Source organism: Cetorhinus maximus, chromosome 11 (genome assembly GCF_964194155.1).
Source record: "Cetorhinus maximus chromosome 11, sCetMax3.hap1.1, whole genome shotgun sequence".
Lineage (NCBI taxonomy): Eukaryota > Metazoa > Chordata > Chondrichthyes > Lamniformes > Cetorhinidae > Cetorhinus > Cetorhinus maximus.
In genome coordinates, this window is record NC_135889.1 from 2,840,506 (window position 1) to 2,855,028 (window position 14,523).

At 48.9% G+C, this 14,523-nt stretch overlaps 1 protein-coding gene across 1 annotated transcript in view; it reads left to right on the plus strand.

The window, feature by feature from the left end:
• LOC144686946 (thioredoxin domain-containing protein 6-like) overlaps positions 1-12,556 on the plus strand; it is a 52,369-nt gene extending 39,813 nt beyond the window's left edge. Inside the window, exons 15-19 of the mRNA XM_078552790.1 lie at positions 385-623; positions 2,737-2,793; positions 5,672-5,731; positions 7,167-7,271; positions 12,023-12,556. Coding sequence (XP_078408916.1) covers positions 385-623; positions 2,737-2,793; positions 5,672-5,731; positions 7,167-7,271; positions 12,023-12,156 — 595 coding nt within the window. The 3' untranslated portion in view covers positions 12,157-12,556. The remainder of the gene's footprint in view (positions 1-384; positions 624-2,736; positions 2,794-5,671; positions 5,732-7,166; positions 7,272-12,022) is intronic.
• Positions 12,557-14,523: the final 1,967 nt, after the last annotated feature.

Below are 14,523 nucleotides of genomic sequence, written 5' to 3' on the forward strand. Positions count from 1 at the left end.
CTGCGATCCCTTAACCTTTAACAAGACGGCAGGTGGTGGATTTCTGTGTCCTCTTGGGGCAAGTACTTCCTGGCTGCCATATTGGAGGTTGTGCAGTGGAAAGTCAACTGTGGGTGGAATTTTATGCCCCCCCGATCCCCCCAAACAGCAGGGGTAGGGCAGTAAAATGCGACGGGCCGTTCTAAACTCCATTGACTTCGAGCGAGACCAGAAAATCCTGCCACAGGAGGAGCTGCAAAATCCTGCCCGGTGTGTGCAAGATTCAAGGTCACTCCCTGCTTCTGTTCACTTTGGGTGAGTAGCCACATGCCCTTTCTGACGGAGAGCTGATTAAAGCTACTTTAATGCCGACAATGATTCCTGTCCTTTCTCCATCTCCTGCAGAGGTCCCTCGTTAATGATGATCCTGAGTAAGGAAAATGCCGTGCAAGATTGGAGAGATCTAATGGGCCCCACAGACCCTGAGGAAGCCAAACAAACAGCACCAGACTCTCTCAGGGCCAAATTTGCCAAGAACATCCTGCAGAACGCCTTGCATGGTTCCTCTGACCAGATCCAAGCTACGGAAAAGATCCAGTTTGTGTTTGGGGACATAAACATTGGAGCAGATGGGATTGTCCAAGGTACCAATCTGTCTGGGAATGGAATGAGATGTGGTTCAGTGTCTTGGGGATCTGGTTAATCCCCTGCACCTGAATTTGTGATACCTCACTGCATTTCTGTGAAATGAATGCAAGTTTCAGAGTCATCCGATAGAAGTTGCTCCACTTCTTACTTCAAGCCTCCAACCTATCTTTTCATCCCAGGCTTCCTTATTTTCCTCTGTTTGAGATTCTGGGCAGCAAGCCTCTGAATTTCCATCTTTCCTGACAGCCAAATACTTTACTCTGTACACTCCTGCTCAGTCACACTTAAATCGAAACCCATCACACAACTCCATTCTTTCCTAGAGTCTCAAAGCCGTGATTTTCAGACATTAAAAACCCAAGCTTGACAACCCCAAGTGGCTGATTTTACCTTGACTTCTCTTTAACTTTGGTGCTGTCCTGCCTTTTATGTCTTTGCCCATCAACATCACTTTCCAATGTAAATAAATGACCTGCATTTGCTGATGACACAAAGAGAGGTAGGAAAGTAAATTGTGAAGAGGACATAAGGAGGCTACAAAGTGACATCGATAGGTTAAGTGAGTGGGCAAAGATCTGGCAAATGGAGTGTAATGTGGACAGGTGTGAAATTGTCCATTTTAGCAGGAAGAATGAAAAAGAAGCTTATTATCTAAATGGTGAGAGATTGCAGAGCTCTGGGATGCAGAGGGATCTAGGTGTCCTAGTGAATGAATCACAAGAGGTTAGTATGCAGGTACTGCAGGTTAATAGGAAAGCTAATTGGATGTTATTGTTTATTGTGAGAAGAATTGAATACAAAAATAGGGAGGTTATGCTTCAGTTATACAGAGCACTGGTGAGACCACATCTGGAGTATTGTGAACTGTACTGGTCACCTTATTTAAGGAAGGATGTAAATGCATTGGAAGCAGTTCAGAGAAGGTTTACTAGACTTATACCAGGAATGGGTGGGGTGTCTAATGAGGAAAGGTTGGACAGACTAGGCTTGTATCCGCTGGAGTTTAGAAGAGTAAGAGGCAACTTGATTGAAACATATAAGATCCTGAGGGGTCTTGACAGGGTGGATATGGAGAGGATGTTTCCTCTTGTGGGAGAATCTAGAACTGGGGGTCACTGTTTAAAAATAAGGGGTCGCCCATTTAAAACAGGGATGAGGAATTTCACTCAGAGGGTTGTGAGTCTTTGGAACTCTCTTCCTGAAAAGGTGCTGGAAGCAGAGTCTTTGAATATTTTTAAGGCAGAGGTGGATAGATTCTTGGTAAGCGAGGGGGTGATAGGTTATTGGGGGTAGGCGGGATGCAGAATTGAGGTAACTATCAGATCAGCCATGATCTTATTAAATGGCGGAGCAGGCTCGAGGGGCTGAATGGCCTACTCCTGCTTCTTGCTTGTATAAAGTACCTGAGAATTCATGATCCTACTATCCTGACACTTCCAGACTTTCTTTACAATTGCTTCCTCCTCAGGAGCATAGGGAGCTGTTTAGATTCATGTACTTTGCTTTAATGGATGTGCTAGCATTGGAACACCTGCAAAAGAATTGGAACAGGACAGATTCCAAAGCCTGAGATTCATTTCTAATGCAGTTAACCTTTATTGTGGATTGTGTGCCCATCGAGATGATTGATTGTCAGTGTTTTTTTGCATTGGGAGCACACGTGTCAGTATCAATCACCCCTACATCTGTGACTGGATACAGGGCCAAGCTCCGTCTCGTCTGTCCTGGCGATCTCTAAGCTCCAGCTTCTGCACCATCATTGCACCAAAGTGACATTTATCTGTCTCATGAGACATTTATCCCATCGTTCCTTCCAGCAAGGTTAACATTTGGTTCCAATCTTGGGAAGGTCGAGGCAGTTTTGTGCTGTGAGCTCATATCCGTGAGGACTTGAACTGAACCTGAACTCGTTTCACACAGAATCCTGACCGATCAGATTTAAATCCTAGACTGAGAGAGAGGTGATGCAATCAGGTGTGTTATGAATGACTTTTCCCCCCACCACACAGACCAGAGGGCCGGCAGGGACAGAACGGGCTGAATGGCCTGCTTCGTGCAGTAACCATTCTCAGAGCTTATTGCTGCTGTCGTTTATCTGCCATGCTGTAGGTATTGAACCAGACCTGGAGAAAGTGATGGGCCCAGAATCCAGAGATGAGTCTGAAGGTAAGACATCGATAAGTTGACACTGAGACTAAATCATTCGGATAGGAAGACGTAGCCAATAGGATGATGTTTCTGCACAGGCCTACAGGCCTGAGTTGAATGGTTTTACTTTTTAATGTTCGCAATAAAGGAACGCTATCTCTAATGTAAAACACCCTGACAGCGAACCTGCTGATGACCTGTGACGTCAGGGTGGATGCAATGGAGCCCCTGCCTGTGCCCCCTCCCCCATCACTAGGGTAGAGGGTGAGCCGTGCACCCCATTTCCCTCACTGACAGGAAACCCGACCCCCCCGTTTAGTCAGCGGTGGGAATGGGCTGATGTGGGGAACCCGCCGGCCCGCCGGTTAATTAGGCTCACTAACCAGCCCCTTACCCGTCGTTATCGCCGAGCCCACCAGGATTCAGTGATAGCCCAAAGCTTCTAACCAACCCTCATGGGGTTCCTGTGCCTCCTGAAGTCTGCCCAATCCCCGCATCCTCCCCCCCTTCGCTGTCAAACCCCTTTCCTGTGACCCCGCCCCACTCCCCCTCACCACCCCTCCCATCCCCCCCTCGCTCACCTTTGGCCTGGGCCCCCGGTTGATCCTGGGCCCCTGGTGGGTGCATTACCGGCATCTGCCCCCTGCCCCTGGTGGCGCTGACGGGCAGTAGAGGACTGCCGGCTTCTGATTGGCTGGCTGCTCTCGGTGGGCGGGGCTCCTGCTGCCGAGGTCCTGAACCCTGGGGCAGGCCAATGTTGGCCACTTAAGGGCCTGCAGGCCTTTAATTTGGTCAGGCCTCCCCCCGTTTGGAGTGAGGTGGGTCTCCTGCTGTTCTCCCAGGGCCGGGGAAGCTAAATCCAGCTTATCAGCTGGTGGGCCAGGGGTCTCAGTGGATGAGCGAGATTATCCTGAGGAACTTCGATTCCCATCCTGTAAAAGTCAGGAAAGGTATGACAGGGACCACAATGTTTCTTCACCACCCCATCTACTGGGAGATTTCTGTTATCCCCCATCCTTGTTCATCATTCAGAAGGTCCCGTTGGTAAGGATTGAAGTTAGACACTGGGTAGGCCGATGGATCCAACGCTTTGACATAGAAGTGGATGTGGGAAATGCCAGTTCCTGTTCATTCCCTGTGTGCTAAAGAGTCAGGAAGGGTAGGATTGGGGGCGGAGTGGTGGGTGGTTGGGGGCAGTGGGAGGTTAGTTGGTGGGGAATCAGGGAGTGGGGAGGGTAGTTGGGGGGGGGTGGTGGGTGGAGTGGGGGAGGGGGAGGGGAGCAGGGAGGGGAGTGGGGAGGGGAGGGTAGCAGGGAGGGGAGGGGGGTGAGTGGAGGGGAGGTGATTGGTGGGGAGGGGAGGGGAGTGGGGGGAGGGGTGGGGGGGAGGGGAGGGGTGGGTGGGGGGGGAGGGGAGGGGTGGGGGGGGAGGGGTGGGGGGAGGGGTGGGGGAGGGGAGGGGAGTGGGGGGAGGGGAGTGGGGGGAGGGGAGCAGGGAGGGGAGGGGGGAGGTGGGAAGGGGAGTGGGGAGGGGAGGGTAGCAGGGAGGGGAGGGGGGTGAATGGAGGGGAGGGGAGTGGGGAGGGGTGGGGGGAGGGGAGGGGGGAGGGGAGGGGGAGGAGTGGGGGAGGGGAGGGGAGCAGGAGGGGGAGGGGAGCGGGTAGGGGGTGTGGGGAGGGAGGAGGGAGGGGGGAGGGGGGAGGTGGAGGGGAGTGGGGGGGAGGGGAGTGCAGAGGGGAGTGGGGGGGGAGAGGAAGGGAGCGGGGAGGTGAATGGGGGGAGGGGAGGAGGGAGGGGAAGGGAGTGGGGGGAAGGGGAGTGCAGAGGGGAGTCGGGGGGGAGGGGGGAGTGGGGGGAGGGGGAGGGGAGTGGGGGGGAGGGGAGTAGGGAGGGGGAGGGGAAGGAAGCGGGGAGGTGAATGGGGGGAGGGGAGGAGGGAGGGGAGGGGAGTGGGGGGAAGGGGAGTGCAGAGGGGAGTGGGGGGAGGGGAGCGGGTGGGGGGGGGAGGGGAGCGGGTGGGGGTGGGGGAGGGGAGGGGAGCGGGGAGGTGAATGGGGGGGGGAGGGGACGGGAGCGGGGAGGTGAATGGGGGGAGGGGAGGAGGGAGGGGAGGGGAGTGGGGGGAAGGGGAGTAGGGAGGGGGAGGGGAAGGGAGCGGGGAGGTGAATGGGGGGAGGGGAGGGGAGTGGGCGGAAGGGGAGTGCAGAGGGGAGTGGGGGGGGAGGGGGGAGTGGGGGGAGGGGGAGGGGAGTGGGGGGGATGGGAGTAGGGAGGGGGAGGGGAAGGGAGCGGGGAGGTGAATGGGGGGAGGGGAGGAGGGAGGGAAGGAGTGCAGAGGGGAGTGGGGGGGAGGGGAGTGAGTGGGGGAGGGGAGCGGGGAGGGCGGGGGAGGGGGAGGCCGATGTGTCCTGTGCTCCCTGAGAAACTAAGGCTGACTTCTCCATGAGGTATTTAAACAATTGCAAAGTTTTAAACCAAAAATACCACGGTGACTTTTCCATGAGGTTGAATTTTACCCGGGGTGTATCTGGGAATTGTAAGGCTGCATTGTTTATAATTTGTGTCGGGGGGTGGGGGGGCGTTAACCCTGGTGGGATTCCTGTTTTAAAGTGGCGAGTGCTGGGGGAAGTGGCCTGGGGCTGATCTCCATGTTCACCATGAGCCCACAGCAGCCAGAGGGAGTGTGTGGAGCTACTGTCTGTCCCCAAGTGATGAAGCAGCAGGAAACTGAGCCCAGTCCCAATCCAGCTCCTCCAGCAAGGGTCAGCTCCAGATAAACGCTGCCATTTCGGGGAGAAGCTGAATTTGTCGGAGTTGTCATGTCTCCTGTGAGAACTTTGCAAGAGTTGGATATCTGAGTATAATGTTTGACCTTTCTGACTCCTGTTCATTGATAGACACAGAGCCAGAGGCTGGAAGTGTGGAGATAACAGAAAGTGCTGCAGCCAATGCTGAGGGTAGGCACAGCTGTTTCCATCTTTACACTCTTTAAAATTGCAGCCCCACCATTTCAGTTCATCCCCTTCATCCCGTCACCAGGCGGCACTTTTTCTGGCTAGCTTAGAGGATATTGATGGGGTAAATAGAACACATTCCTGCTGTTCAATGTACCTGATTGCTGAGTGCTGGGGTGAGATACCAGAATCACACATCTTCTGGAGGATATGGAAATCTCAGATAATCACTTCCTCATTTCCATGTTTAACTGAGCAAACACAGTCACCTGACGACCAGCTAAATCATTGTGAGCTGAGCGCCTCACCAATACTTCAACCACAAATTCCTCCCTTCCAAACTACCTCTCTCTCACACACACACACTCACTCACTCACTCAGACACACACACTCTCTCTCACACACACACACACACACACACTCACACTCACACACAGTCACACACACACACGCACTCACTCACACAGACACACACACTCACACACACACACAGACACACTCTCACACACATACACAGATACTCACACACAGATACACTGACACACACACACAGTCACACACACACACATACACTCACAGACACAGACACACACACGCACTCAGACACACACACAGACACACTCACACACACACACACACAGACACACTCACACACACACACACACACACACCCAGTCACACACACACACACACTCACTCACACACACACACCCAGTCACACACGCACACACACGCTCACACTTTGTCCTATGGAATTAAATGGTAAAATAAGAACAACCTGCATTTATATAGCACCTTTAATGCAGCGAAACGTCCCAAGGTGCTTCAAGGGTTATCACACAAAATATGCCATTGAGCCACATCAGAGGATATTAGGTCAGATGACCAACAGGTTGGTCAGAGAGTAGGTTTTAAGAAGCACCTTAAAGGAGGGGAGAGAGATGGAGGGGTGGAGAGGCTTGAGGAGGGAATTCCAAAGCTTAGGGCCCAGGCAGCTGAAGGCACGTCCACCAATGGTGGAACAATGGAACTCGGGGATGCCAGAATTAGAGGGACTGAAATTTCAGAGACCTCGGAGGGTTGTGGGACTGGAGGAGGTTACAGAGTTAGGGAGAGGTGAGACCATGGGATTTGAAACCAAGGGTGAGAATTTCAAAATTGAGGCACCCAATATAAGTTAGCGAGCACAGGGGTGATGGGTGAACAGGACTCGGTGTGAGTTGGGACACGGGCCAGCAGAGTTTTGGAGGGTAGAATGTAGGAGATCAGCCAGATGTGCCTTAGAAAAGCATCAAAGGCATGGATGAGGGTTCCAGCAGCAGATGAGCTGAGACATGGGGTGGAGCCTGATGATGTGAGGGAGGTGGCAATAAGCAGGCTGAGTGATGCCTGGATTATAACACAGGTACTTTCTCTACCTTACTCTCTTTCTTCCAGCCCCTGTAGACTCACTCACTGACAGTTCACGGAGCACTGTTAATGAGAGTTCGCAGAAGAGTCTATCACATGAGTCGACAGAGAAGGAGAAGGTGGACGGTGATGGTAATGGCTCCAGGGGAGATTCTCTGTAGTGGGGAAAGAGAACTATGACTGGCGCTGTGCCCACATTACACACAGAAAGCACTGTGTTCTACACCACAACTGATTCCCCCTTCCATTGGAGCTGTGATCCATTCCACATAGCGAGCGTAGACCAATCTCAACCCTAGATTCTTGCTGGGGACCATATCCATGAGCAGCTATTTGCCACTCACAATCTGGAGTCCAGACATTAAATATTGGGAGATTATTGAACCAACAAGTACATCACAGATGAATTTGATTACATCCTCTTCAGCAGCCCACACATCCACACTTTTCCAGTTTGGTTCATTCTATAGTCATCGGAAGCTGAAACCCTGGCTGATTTTGAGCAGGAAACACTGGAGTACTCCCCCAGCGCTACCCTGAGTCTTTACATTCACCCATAAGCATGGCTGTGCCCGCCTGTCAGAACTCCCCGAATGACTCTTTAGAAAAGGTTAACCTGTTCAAAGTCAAGCAGGTAAACATTGTGCTAACGATGTGACTGTAAAAACTAGTGTCGGAGCTGGAGACCATCGTGGCAAGTCACCCGTAGAATACAAACATGCAGGCATTCTTGTGTCTTTCATAAATACATCTTCAGTATCAATATCCTGAGACTTAGAACAAAATGCCTTTTATTAAACTCGACATGATGATTTTCAAAATTTATTCATTGTGGGCTTCGCTGGCTAGGTCAGCATTTATTGCCCATCCCTAATTGCCCCTTGAGAAGGTGGTGGTGAGCTGCCTTCTGGAACCGCTGCAGTCCATGTGGTGTAGGTACACCCACAGTGCTGTTAGGGAGGGAGTTCCAGGATTTTGACCCAGCGACAGTGAAGGAACGGCCGATATATTTGCAAGTCAGGATGGTGAGTGACTTTGGGGGGTGGGGGTGGGGGGGGACTTGCAGGTGGTGGAAGGATATACTTAGTTCACTTTCATAAATGAGATTCTGATTGAAATTTTTTAAAACTAAAAATGACTGTACTTAACTCACCCCCTGGGCATTTCAAAGCATTTCGCAAGCAGTGGATTTACATTCGACATGCCATCACTGAGGTCATGACGCAAATGTAACAACTGGAATAGGCAGTGAGAACTGGAGTTTAGTGGAAAATTAATCAGAAAATAGGCAGTACCTGTTCAATGTCGCATAAAGTCAGGGATTAGAAGCAATTCAAAATAGAATCTCATTAAGTTTAATATTTTATCTTTTTGTTTTGTCACCATATAGATTCCTCACTGCCCTGTGAAACTGTGGAGGCAGCAGAGAAGGCTACAGCAGACAGCGAGAGTAAGTAAAGACTCTACAGTTCTTTCAGTTACCTCTGTGAACATGTCTGCGTGGATCAGTTAGTCTCTCAGGGCGACTGGGACCCAATGGGAAAATTACAGTAAAAGTCTAACCCTGGGGAACAAGGTCAGAAAATGCCTCTGAGGCTTTAACTCTAAAAAATACCCGGGGCTCATGTTGTGTGGGGGACTGAGTGACTGAGATCAGCGAATGGCCCAGCCAGACCTGAGGCCCCCTCTATACTGAGCCAGCCATGATGTTACAATGAGTCTCCAAGATCCAGGTTACAACAAACAAATCAGCCTGGGCTTCCTGTGCCTGACCACTCTAGTGGAAAGTTGGACTTGGTTGAGGATAAGACCATTGTGGACTCTAACGTTCTCTGCCCTCTTATGCCGAGAAATCCTGCCTGACACTCATAATGGGTCAATTATCCTAATAACATTTACTCTGGGCCTGTTGGTCATCTCTCACTCACTGGTCAATCTCACATGGGAAGAACGACCTTTGGGGTAAGGACATTGTAAGGAACATATCTTTTTATTTTCTGTTGGACTGTGAATTAGAAGTACAATGGCTGTAGTTGAAAGACCTGTCCACTAGAACAGGATGAGAGATATATACAATGTTGCAGTCCTGGAACAGAGTGTGCCATGAAAGACAGGATGGTGCTGGAAAGGAGTCCTGGACCAAGGGAGCTGCCTGACAATAGCATTTTAATTGGCTCATGACCAGGTGGCCAGGTTTTGTGTGAGTGCAGCAGAATAGCTCCTGACTTGAAAGGAACAAGACCTAAAGCCTCTTTCTCCTGTGTGTGGAAGATTCCAGTAATTCTACAATAATAGCTAGCTGGATTTTTCTCCTCATATCTCTATAACCTGCTCTCTCTCTGAAAACCCCTGTCAAGAGGCAAAGGGGAAAAAAATCACTAAGAGACACTGGTCAACAACAGTTTGTTCAATAAACAGTTATTTGCTTAGTAAGGTTACAAACCTGGTGCTCGTATTATGTTAACCTAAATTAAACAGTTAGGTAGAATTGGGGCAATCTGGTGGTTTAATCAAACTTTTCACATTTGTCATGGCTCGGGGAACAGTGGGGCTTGATATTACAGTGCACTGTACCCAGTGAGCCGTGACAAGATTAACTGAGCGATGGAATGGTTGTGGAATCAGACTCTAACATATGCCGAGTGAGTAAGGGAGGAAATTTGAAACCTATTTAATATGTTCTTATCAGACTTCGGGGAAAATCTTTCCAGTAATTTGTGTAGTCAGTGCTAAACTCAATAGGTACGTTATCTGGGAAATGCGAAATCAAATGGTAAAATATTCTGTTATATGTACATGTCCTTATATACACTCTGCTGATATCCTTCACTGGCTTATGAATGATAGCATGGCGGCTGGTTAATCATCTCGATTTGTGCAGGAGGTTGTTACCATGTGGCTGTAGCTGCCTGAGATGCTGGCTGCTTCAATACTGGTGTGCTCTGACTCACTCTCACTAGTATCTCTGCAATCAAACAGCTTGTCCACCCTTAAAGGGGAGATGGTGGTCTTGTGATAATGTCACTATCCAGAGGTCCAGGCTAATGTCCAGGGACACGGATTCAAATTTCAACTCAACTAATTAGTATAAATTGGGAATTGCAAGCCAGCCTCAGTAACGGTGACCATGAAACTATCATCGGTTATCATAAAAACCCATCTGGCTCACTAAAGATCTGCCGTCCTTACCTGGCCTGGCCTACATGTGACTCCAGGCCCACAGCAATGTGGTTGACTCTTAACTGGCCTCTGAAATGGCCGAGCAAGACACTCAGTTGTATCAAACCACTACAGAAAAGTTGAGGTTAAAGCAGATGGGACTGCAGCAGCTCAAGAAGGAGAGTCACCAACACCTTCTCAAGAACAGTTAGAGATTGGCAACAAATGCTGGCTTTGCCAGCGATGTCTGTGTCCTATGAAAGAGTGAGAAAAAGACTGTACTAGTGGCACCTGGGTAATAGTATTGCATGATTCTGTATAATTCAGACCATCAAACCCCTATAGACTGTCCCACTATGGGCTCAAACCAAATTCAGGCTGAGTTGTATAATGAAGGGAAATACGGGGCTAACACATTAAAGCTTCCATTCAAACACACACACAGACATACAGTCACACACACACACACTCAAACACAGACAGATACATACACATGCACACACACTCAAACACAGACACATACATACACATGCACGCACACACACAGTCTCACACACACACATACATACACACACACTCAAACACAGACACATACATACACATGTATGCACACAGTCACACACAGACATACAGTCACACACACACACTCAAACACAGACACATACATACACATGCACGCACACACACAGTCTCACACACACACATACATACACACACACTCAAACACAGACACATACATACACATGTATGCACAGTCACACACAGACATACAGTCACACACACACACTCAAACACAGACACATACATACACATGCATGCACACACAGTCTCACACACGCACATACAAATACACACACTCAAACACAGACACATACATACACATGCATGCACACACACAGTCTCACACACGCACATACATACACACTCAAACACAGACACATACATACACATGCACGCACACACACAGTCTCACACACGCACATACATACACACACTCAAACACAGACACATACATACACATGCACGCACACACACACACAGTCTCACACACGCACATACACATACACACACTCAAACACAGACACATACATACACATGCACGCACACACACAGTCTCACACACGTACATACATACACACACACTCAAACACAGACACGTACATACACATGCACGCACACACAGTCTCACACACGCACATACATACACACACTCAAACACAGACACATACATACACATGCACGCACACACACAGTCTCACACACGCCCATACATACACACACACTCAAACACAGACACATACATACACATGCACGCACACACAGTCTCACACATGCACATACATACACACACTCAAACACAGACACATACATACACATGCACGCACACAGTCACACACACACATACATACACCCACACTCAAACACAGACAGACACATACGTACACATGCGCGCACACACACAGTCTCACACACGCACATATATACACACACACTCAAACACAGACACATACATACACATGCACGCACACACACAGTCTCACACACACATACATAAACACACACTCAAACACAGACAGACACATACACATGCGCGCGCACACACAGTCACACACACACACACATGTGCACACAGTCTCACACACACACACACACTCAGACACACACACACATTTCCTTGAAATTTAAATACTAATACTGTCTTTACCTTCCTCTCTTTCTTCCAGCTCCTGTAGACTCACGCACTGACCGTTCACAGAACACTGTGAACGAGAGTTCGCAGAAGAGTCTATTACATGAATCGACAGAGAAGGAGAAAGTGGACGGCGACAGTAATGGTTCCAGGAGAGATTCTCTGTAGTGGGAAGAGAACTATGACTGGCGCTGTGCCCACAGGTCCCAATACAGACAGAAAGTACTGAGCACTGCAACTGAAACATCACTCTCTTCAAATCGCTCTCAGAGACACTAATGTTGACAGGCTCTGCCTATGCGGGACTGAATAATAACAGAGTTCACCGGCTGGTGTGCCTGCCATCATCTCGAATCCTTTCAATGCACCTTTCTTTGTCTTTCCTCTTTCACTCTGACTCCCCGATCTTAGAGGGTGAAGGAGGAGAAGCCATTGACATCCCTTCCTCCCAATGACCATTCAGTGTGACTGTACGGCTGCACCTGGAGTTCTATTCATTAATGGAGAAATGTCACAGACAATACCACCGCCTGTTTACACCTGACACCAGTTATAGGGCATAAAAACCATAAAATAAAGAAAAGGTATAAATGCAAAAAGTTGTGACATTTCAAATTGTGTTTGAAAGATGAATGAGATTATTTTGGTGTGAGAGTGAGAACGAGGTGTGGCACTAGTGAGACATTCCTGTTTTAAAGTCTAACTTTACCATGTAATTTTGGTCCTAATCACTGATTGCCAGAACTCGAACTTGCCCGGAGATCCTTACCTGCGGGTTTAACACTCAAGTGCTGATTAGGTGCAATTTTTGTGGAGCATTAATTATATGTGGGGTTCCTCACACCCACTCCCACTGAAGGTGTGGAGTGCACTGCCTGGCACACAGTGGACCAAGGGAGGGAGTGGACAGGTCCTGGTGGAGGAGGTTCACAGGGGGAGGGTTGTCCAGTACCCCAAGCTCATGTCCTGCTCCCCCTCTTCCTGCAGAACAAGGGTGACCCCGAGCAAGATATGGTGGTGGCCAAGCGCTCCCTTTCTCCTGATGTTTCCTTGAACATATTGGATGTGTGTCCCAAAGTTACCTGTACAGAAATTTTACCCCAATATTTGAAATGATTGGTCTAGAAATCACTGCCTGCACTGTTACCCCCTGCTGCACCCAGCCCCCTGCAGGGTAATCCACCCGCTTCTGGATGTATTAGAACCTGGAACACCGAGAATTTCCTTGGAGCTGCTTTTGCTGCTGTCGTTTGACTGGGAGGGTTTCTGTGACTTTTATCCATGTGTACGTGGATTCCAACACATAAAACCATAAGACGTAGGAGCAGAAGTAGGCCATTCGGCCCATTGAGTCTATTCCGCTATTCAATGAGATCATGGCTGATCTGATAATCCTCAACTCCACTTTCCTGCCTTTTCCCCATAACCCTTGATTCCCTAACTGATTAAAAATCTGTCTATCTCAGCCTTGAATATATTTAATGACCCAGCCTCTACAGCCCTCTGCGGTAAAGAATTCCACAGATTGACTACCCTCTGAGAGAAGAAATTCCTCCTCATCTCTGTCTTGAATGGGCAACCCCTTACTCTGAGATTATGCCCTCTGGTCCTAGACTCTCCCACAAGGGGAAACAGCCTCTCAGCATCTACCCTGTCAAGCCCCCTAAGAAACTTATATGTTTCAATCAGGTCGCCTCTCATTCTTCTAAACTCCAATGAGTACAGGCCCAACCTACTCAACCTCTCCTCATAAGAAAATCCCTCCATCCCCAGGATCAACCTAGTGAACCTTCTCTGGACTGCCTCCAATGCCAGTATATCTCTCCTTAGATAAGGGGACCTAAACTGTTCACAGTATTCTAGGTGTGGTCTAACTAGTGCCTTGTATAGTTTTAGCAAGACTTCCCTATTTTTATACTCCATTCCCTTTGAAATAAAGGCCAACATTCCATTTGCCTTCCCTATTACCTGCTGAACTTGTATGTTAGCTTTTTGGGATTCATACACGAGGACCCCCAAATCCCTCTGTGCTGCAGCTTTCTGCAGTCTTTCTCCATTTAAATAATATTCAGCTCCTCTATTCTTCCTGCCAAAGTGCATAACCTCACATTTTCCCACATTATATTCCATCTGCCAAGTTTTTTCCCACTCAGTTAACCTGTCTAAATCTCCCTGTAGACTCTTTGTGTCATCCTCACCACTTGCCTTCCCACCTAGTTTTGTGTCATCTACAAACTTGGTGACATTACATTCATTTCCCTCATCCAAGTCATCAATGTATGTTGTAAATAATTGTGACCTGAGCACTGATCCCTGTGGCACTCCACTAATTAAAGGTTGCCATCCTGAAAATGCCCCCCTTATCCCAACTCTGTCTTCTATTAGTTAGTCAATCCTATATCCATGCTAATATACTACCCCCAACACCATATGTGCGGTACCTTAGCGAACGCCTTTTGAAAATCCAAATATATTACATCTACTGGTTCTCCTTTATCTACCCTGCTTAATACCTCCTCAAAGAACTCTAATAAA